This window comes from Octopus bimaculoides, chromosome 20 (genome assembly GCF_001194135.2).
Source record: "Octopus bimaculoides isolate UCB-OBI-ISO-001 chromosome 20, ASM119413v2, whole genome shotgun sequence".
Classification (NCBI taxonomy): Eukaryota; Metazoa; Mollusca; class Cephalopoda; order Octopoda; family Octopodidae; genus Octopus; species Octopus bimaculoides.
In genome coordinates this window covers 7,390,944-7,399,283 of record NC_069000.1, presented here as the reverse complement: position 1 = coordinate 7,399,283, position 8,340 = coordinate 7,390,944, and the positions used below count along the sequence as shown (strand labels likewise).

General features: G+C 36.6%; 1 protein-coding gene across 1 annotated transcript in view; it reads right to left on the bottom strand.

Annotated features, from left to right (window-relative positions):
- Nucleotides 1-489: 489 nt before the first annotated feature.
- Nucleotides 490-8,340, bottom strand: part of LOC106869211 (coatomer subunit delta) — a 22,449-nt gene continuing 14,598 nt past the window's right edge. Inside the window, exons 4-11 of the mRNA XM_052975191.1 lie at nt 7,970-8,207; nt 7,085-7,176; nt 6,414-6,483; nt 5,251-5,416; nt 3,972-4,119; nt 3,231-3,339; nt 2,564-2,768; nt 490-1,459 (exon numbers count right to left, since the gene is read on the bottom strand). Of these exons, the coding sequence (XP_052831151.1) occupies nt 1,373-1,459; nt 2,564-2,768; nt 3,231-3,339; nt 3,972-4,119; nt 5,251-5,416; nt 6,414-6,483; nt 7,085-7,176; nt 7,970-8,207 (1,115 nt within the window). The 3' untranslated portion in view covers nt 490-1,372. The remainder of the gene's footprint in view (nt 1,460-2,563; nt 2,769-3,230; nt 3,340-3,971; nt 4,120-5,250; nt 5,417-6,413; nt 6,484-7,084; nt 7,177-7,969; nt 8,208-8,340) is intronic.

Below are 8,340 nucleotides of genomic sequence, written 5' to 3'. Positions count from 1 at the left end.
ATATATATATATATATATATATACCAGATAAAGAAACACTTACAGAGAAAGTGAAATGATGTTGGAACGGGCAATAATAAAAAAGAAGTTTTTTAAGTTGTTGTTTCCCTTCTAGTTCATATGATTTGTGAAAAACCGGTTGAGTTAAGATATGAAAAAGTCTGATAAACAAAGAAAATGAAGTGAGGGGAGGGAAGAAGAATAAAAAATTAAAATAATTTTCTATTTGGCGACACAAGGCCAGATTAGCAAAGTGAAATATGTCAGTGCCAGGAGTGGTCTGGTTCTCTATTTTATAGACCCTGGAAGGAGGGAAGACAATGTTGATATAATGTTGACATCAGCGGTAGTATTTGAACCCAGAATGGGAAGGGATATAACTAGATACCACAGGATATTTTATTATGATATGCCTCTACCAAATCTGCAATCTTGTGACTAATAATTATTGTAACGACAATAGCAATAATAAATAAATAAGAATAAGGGTTAGAAAGTGCAGAGGAAGATTTATTCAGCATCAGTAGCCATTAATATTATTATCATCATCATTATTATTATTATTATTAATAGTAGTAGTAATAGTATTATGGTGTGGTGGTGGTGATGGTGGTGAGTGTTTGAAGTGGAAATGTTCGGTCCCAGATTTCCAAGAGAAAATAATAATAATAATAATGATTAATAATAATAAACTGTTACATTCTTTATCAATTATTGATATGACAACACAAGTTGAGAATGTTGATCAATTAACAAACTCATTGAACACACCTTGCACAGTCACCACCATCACTACCACCACCACCAGTATTCTGCCTCAACCGTAACAGCTGCATACCTATACACAGACACACTCACACAAACTACACACACACACACACACAGACAGACACACACACACACACTACCAAGACTAAAAAAACAACAAAATAACCAAAATTTTCTATCTTCTGTAGCAATAAAATCTTATCTGAATCATTGTGTATGTATATGTATATATGTGTCTATATATTTGTACATGTGCATGCACATACATGCTTTCAATATATAGAAGCATACACACATGCATGCTGTAAATATATATATATATATACACACACACACACACACACATAAATGTGCTTAATTATATCTATAGTTAAACACACACATATAAATGAATGTAGTTATGTGTGTGCATATATAAAGAGACAGAGAGATAGTGAGGTGTGTGTGTGTGTGTGTGCATTTGTGTGTATGTGAGAAAAGGGAAGAGACAGAAAGAATGTGTATGTGTGTGTGTGTGTGTGTGTGTCTATATGTGAGAGAGAGAGAGAAAGAAAGAGAGACTTAAGTGAACCCCACCCCAATCAAAGCAAGCAGCTGATGTCCTTTACACAATTTCATATTTATCAACGTAGAATACGACTTCAGAAGAATATTTCACAGGTTCATCATCTGTGGTGATCACTTCAGAGACCTAGAAAAAAAAAACAAGGAAGAAGTTAGAGCTGTGACATGTCATGATATAGAGCAGTGATTCTCAACCCCTTTTTTTGCCCATGGTCCTCTCTGATTCCGCAGGTGGATCCTCATTGCCATTTGGTGCTTAATAAGCCCTATTATGTACTATTAGGAATTCCCTGTCATTTGAAGAATGTTAGTTGAATGAATCAACCCCAGTACTTTTTCTTTAAGCCTGGTACTAATTCTTTCAATCTCTTTTGCTGAACTGCTAAATTACAGGGGATGTAAACACCCAAACACCAGTTGTCAAGTGGTGGTAGGGAAACAAACACAGACATACATACACACACAAGTGTATATATATATATATATATTCTTTTACATGTTTCAGTCATTTGACTGCGACCATGCTGGAGCTGTCTTAAAGGGATTTAGTCAAAGAAATCAACCCCAGGGCTCATTTTTTTAAAGCCTAGTACTTATTCTATCATCCCTTTTGCTGAACCACTAAGTTACAGGGACATAAACACAACAATGGTTGTCAAGCGATGAGGTCGGGGGGGGGGGCATAGACACAAACACACACATACACCACGGGTTTCTTACAGTTTCTGTCTACCAGATCCTCTCACAAGGCTTTGGTTGGCCTAAGGCTATAGTAGAAGACACTTAGCCAAGGAGCTATGCAGTGGGACTGAACCTGGAACCATGTGGTTGGGAACCAAGCTTCTTACCACACAGCCACACCTGCGATTACATTCATACATACATACAGAGACTATGCTTGCCCCATGGACTATATTTAGACTTCTAGTGCTTACACCATGGTCTGTCTTTAGATCTCTAATACTTGCTCCATGGGCTATATTGAAACTTCTACTGCTTACACCAAGGACTATATTTAGGTTTCTACTTATTACACCATGGCTTGCCCTGTGATCTATATATAGACTTCTACTACTTGTCCCATTGTCTTTATTGAGACTTCTACAGCTCACATATTGTCTGTATTTACACTTCTACAGTTATATTCTATACAGAGACCATAGTTTCTATTCCCTAGTCTAAACAGAAAGCTTTATCTTGGAAAAAGCTGGCATCAGTCAGTTGTCCTTACCTGAATGTCACAGTACGATTTTGTGGAGACAAAAGACACTTTGACAGGGAAGAAATCCTCTGGATGTCCACCAATGCTGAATTCCATACTGCCAGACTTATTTGCAGCATCAATAAGTGGTAAGTTCCATAGCAACTGGTTGCTGCTGCGCTCATATGTATAGTTTCCATCACAGTCGCCAACAATTGGAGATCCAACGCCTGACCTATATCAGCAACAATGTGTATCAGTGAAAATAGCAACAACCAGAAATGAGTATTGATGTGTCTAATAATTTCAAATTTTGGCACAATGCCAGCAATTTAAGGTTTTTTACTAAGATGCATTAAATAAGTTTCAGTTAAAATGTGGTCCCTACCTATGAATAACTTAATAGTAGCACCTTATATAAACCTAGTGAGCTTCTACAGTCACTTGACCTGCTAAAATTGCAGTTAAATTTCTGAAAATCATATCTTTCTCTTTTAAAAGACTGCTATAAAAGATAGGATGGTCACAATTCATGGTGAAATCAAATATTTTTATGTTCAGCAATGGTGGTGTTGTGAAATACTTTTGCACACAACATTGATTGAACAGACAGTGGCATGACAACCACTATAGTTGTGCTATGATATAGGCATGTGCTACATACTACAATAGTGTAGTATAGACAGGTGTTACTTACGGCAATGGTATGCTTATAACAACATCATTTAGTTCTAAGTTCTGCTGTTCCAGTTCATATTCTATGTTGACATCACAGCCAGATCCAGTTTCTGAGGGCCAGCAATTTACTGAAATACAGAAAGTGCATATATTTGTGTAATGGGGTGTGCAGTTTTGGATTTGATAACTACATAATAAAAGACACATTGTATGGTAGGTAACTGTGACTATAATCATGAAATATGAGGTTTATGCAGTGTAAAAATTTGAAATATGTACCGACAAAGGGAAAATGACAGTACTACAAGACATGCTTCTACAGACAGACAATGGTAGAACTACTGTACAATGAGACACATATACAGACAAACAATAGTAGAGCTCATCATATACATGTGTGTGTGTGTGTGTGTGTGTGTGTGTGTGTGTGTATTGTTTTTCTGTCTTGACATTGTGTGCTTGTTGTAAACAAGTGTCACAGTCATACATATGGTATCTTTTAATTCCAATCTTACAGGGAAGTATGTGCAGCCATGAGGTAAAATGTCACTTTACTTGGAAAAAGGCAAGGGTTAGCAACAGGAAGGCCATCTTATCCATAGAAAAGCTCCCTCAACAAGTTCCAATCAACCCATGCAAACATGGGAAAATGAATGATGATGACCAAATCTTCTAATTCACTTTACTACTATGGTCATTGACGTGTACATGTGTGTGTGTGTGTGTGTGTGTGCGCGCACGCGCACTCGCTCTTACTTACTTGACAAAGGAATGAGAGCCTCATCTTGTGTCTGGAAACGCCATTTTAAGACTCCAATATCTTGGTGTAAAGGAAATGGTTTCTCAGCATTTTTTAAACCAATGTAGGATGCAGTACTGAATAACTTCTTGTCAATGTTGGGATGGGTCTTTAAGAAAGAGAGAGAGAGAGAAAAAAAGACATTTAAAGGAAGTGGAAAAGGATACCCTTCACAACAACAATGATACAGGAGTAAACATTATCACTGGACCAGCTAGTACTGTACTGTCTTAGATAAAGGACGTCAAAAAGATAAAAATAACAATGTTTTTTATTAATTTTGGTGTTAGGAAGGGCATCCAGCAGTAGAAACATTGCCAAAGTTGACCCTATTTGAGAGAGGGAAATAATTAATTACAGGGACTCCTAAACGGATGAAAAGCAAAGCTGATCTTGGTGGAATCACATCTCAGGCGGCGAGCTGGCAGAATCGTTAACACGCCGGGCGAAATGCTTAGCAGTATTTCGTGTGCTGTTACGTTCTGAGTTCAAATTCCGCCGAGGTCGACTTTGCCTTTCATCCTTTCGCGGTCGATTAAATAAGTACCAGTTACACACTGGGGTCGACGTAATCGACTTAAACCCTTTGTTTGTCCCTTCTATGTTTAGCCCCTTGTGGGCAATAAAAAATAAGAATCACATCTCAGAACATAAAGACAGACAAAATACCACTAAATATTTTGCCCAGCAGGCAAATGTTTCTGCCAGCTTACTGCCTCAGAAAAAAAAAATAATAATAATAACAATAATAATAATAGGCCTGACATTTTGGTGGAGGGGGGCTAGTTGAACTCAGAGCTTAGAAGAGCCAGGGGAAATGCCAGTAAGTAATTTTCTTGATGTTCTAATGAGTCTGCCAGCTTACTAAAAACCCTTTAGCATTTAAACTGGCCATACCTGGCCCAAAGATTTGACCAATTTATTTCAGTTTCTGTAAAGTGTGGATGTGTAAAGCATAAATGGGTTTAACCCTTTACCATTTAAACCGACCATATTTAGTCAAAATATTCTCCCTATTTTGTTCAAACTGACCAGATCTAGCCTATCACACCTACCCTACAATGTTATTCTAAAAATAAACAATCACATCATCAAAAGCTCAAAACTAAAAGATAATACATAATTCAAAGCAATAAGAATCAATAAATATTACATTTGACAGAATAATCTGAATGCTAAAGGGTTAATAATAATAATAATAATAATTTATAACAATAATGTTGAATGTAAATCTATTTACCTGAAGTTGAATTCCTTTGGTATCATTATTCAAAACGGCAACTTTGATTTTTCCAAACTTCTCATCTGTAACCTTTAACTTCACTAAACCAAACACTTCCAAATTCTGTAAGCCACCATCACGCCCAGCTTGTACAACTATTTTCTCTTCTATTCGCAAATGGACACTAAAAAAATAAACAAAAACAAAAATATATTTATGGTTTGATGTAGTAGTCTCCGTTTGAACCTAAAACTCTGGTCAGACCTGATCCAGCCACGACACACATTCTACTGATTAATTTAGATAATTGCTTCCCAACCATGCTTTGGTATTTAAACTAGTAATCACTATGATATCTGCAAAGCTACGACTGACCAATGACATTCAGGAAGTCATTCTGTTGAAAACGAAAATGGTCTATCAGTCTTTTACTTCAAAGAACATGAGCAGTAACAGAGTAAAACTTAGCTTCAATTACTTGAAAAATTTTACAGATATTAATGTTTTTTTTTATTTTGCTTGTCCATCTAAAGAGTCAAAACTAAATCACAGAAATTTGCACTGTTGTGATTACATTAACAATTAAAGAAATATCTAGAGCTCAACAAGAGAAAATATAATTTGTTGACAAACATATGGCTTAGTTACGAATAATATCATTTTGCAGTGAAGGTTGAATATATATATATATATATATATATATATATATATATATATATATATATATATATACATATACATATATATGTATGTATGCATGTATAAAATCATTATAATGACCACTTTTCCATGCTTGCATGGGTTGGATGGAGTCTACTGAGAACACTGAAATAACAATTCCCACTGAGTCAGGCATGTTGCAAAGTTCACAGACAACAGGTGGATCTTTGCAGTTGTTGAGCAGTATCCAAGGGATCAGAAAAGGCCAGTCTGAAGACCACCACAATGATGAGAAATGGATTCCATAAAACGAGGTGGAAAAGAATGGCACAATCAAGAGAGAATTGGGTATGCATTATGACCAGTGGTGTACAACATCTGAAAGTCTGGGTGATACACACAACCGTATGCATACATACACTGCTGTCTCAGTAGACAGGCAGTAAAGAGAATACTTACATACACTCTGTCCTCAATGTTAGCAAGTAACAGTAGTAGGTGTAGTAGTTGTGGGTACTTACCTTTCTTGGTTAACAGCTGGTGTAGAGACCTTGTTTATAGTAGATGAGGAATGGTTGCTTGAGGTGACAGCTGGAAATAAACAATACAAACAATATCAACATCTACAGTCAACCAGTTCAATGTGTTGTTGTATAACCCAGTTCAGCCACTAGAGTAGCTCTCCACCACCACCTTGGTAAAAGATGTTCCAGATATGACCATCCAGGATTATTTTCAAACAAAGAATATCTAGGTCAACATTAACCAATGTGTCTTTTTGTTTTTAAGATAGTAGAGTGTGATAATAGGGAGATTTTGCTGCTATTTCTAGACCGTCAAGTAACCATGTAGAGGCCATTCTGATGACATTATTACAGCTGGGTGTAACATTAGGTTAGGGGTTAATGTCCAACAGTTGGCATTGTGCAGTGTCCATGGTGAAGACCAAGACACAAGGATAGGATTTAAAGACATGTGATCAAATAACAAAAAGCATTTTGCCTGATGCTCTACCAATTTTGTCACTGATAGCCCCAAGTTTATATGTGGAGGGTTACTGTATCTCAATCTGTTCAATAGATATCTGTATTAAAAGAAGAAAGTGAGGCTGACAGAAGATAAAAATTGAGTATGTGTATGAGGGAGGGAGGGAGAGAGAGAGAGAGAGAGTGAAAGAGAGAAAACAACTTACTCTCGCCTTCTGATTTGAGTTGATCCACAAAAGAATCAACATCTTTAGTCTTGCTACCAAGTTTCATCGCTTTACTTGGACCCAATGGTTTGCTGTGGAGAGAAGAGAGACAGAATTGAAGCCAAGATAGACATAGGTAATAATAATCCCCTCACAATGTACAATAGACTCATCCACTAACTGACAATTACATATACTCCCCAATTATTGATATACATCCTCCGTCTATCCTATTCTATTGCTACTACAACAGCCTGTTTTCCCTTCAACTTCTCAATTCCCTCAACTTCCTTCTGTCTATAATTAATTTCATCTTTGATATTACTGTAATGTCTCTCTTCTTAGTATATCAAATAAACAAATTTAGAGGTCAAATCATGCTGAAGATTTTTAAAACAGTCAAAATAGTGCTATAAATTGTAAGAACTTCATAGATAATAAAAAAAGAACAAATCCAATATGTGTGTGTGTATACACTCTATATTGCTTGATTTCAAATTCAAATTTCCAATCCTACCTCATCCTGTGAGGAAATAATAATCTCCTTTTCTAATAAGTCATCCAGAGACTGTCGCATGTGTAAACTAACCTTTAGCATGCTATAGGCACATCATGTCACCATACAAGTTTTCTCCCCTTTCAATGCGATACAATGTACCTGCAGCTACAAGGGGGAAAACTCGTATGGACATGATGTACCTAAGCATGCTAAAGGTTGAAACCTTCCCTCAAAACTTCATATTAAAATTATATTGCAAACACCAGTTTAATAATGACAAAATTGTTTTCCTAAATTCTTTGTAATCTTCAAAACCTAACTGAAACAAAGGATTTTTATTTTACCAGCGAAATATAATAACAAAAGGGTTAATTAGAAATGCTTACCTAGGAGCAGTGTATGATGATTTAACAGTGTCATTAATAGTGGTATCAATAATGGGAGATTCCATACGACCCCCAGTGCTGTTACTACCAAAGCCTCCACCAAATCCAGGTGACCGCATGTTGCTGCCACCACTTTTTGTCTTCATGCGGCGTAATTCTTCAGCCTTCTTCATCATTGTGTCACGAGCCTCTTTCTCTTGAGTCTGTAACAGAATGGAGGACGAGGGTAATGCACAGCAGTTTCAGGACTGTAGTAAATAACCTCCGTCGAACAACTTAGGAGGGTTTGGCATGGCTGGACAATAAAAACTGGAAGGAAGGGGGGTCAAAGGAGAGGAGAAAGGAGAGAGAAAGGAGGAGAAAGGAGAGAG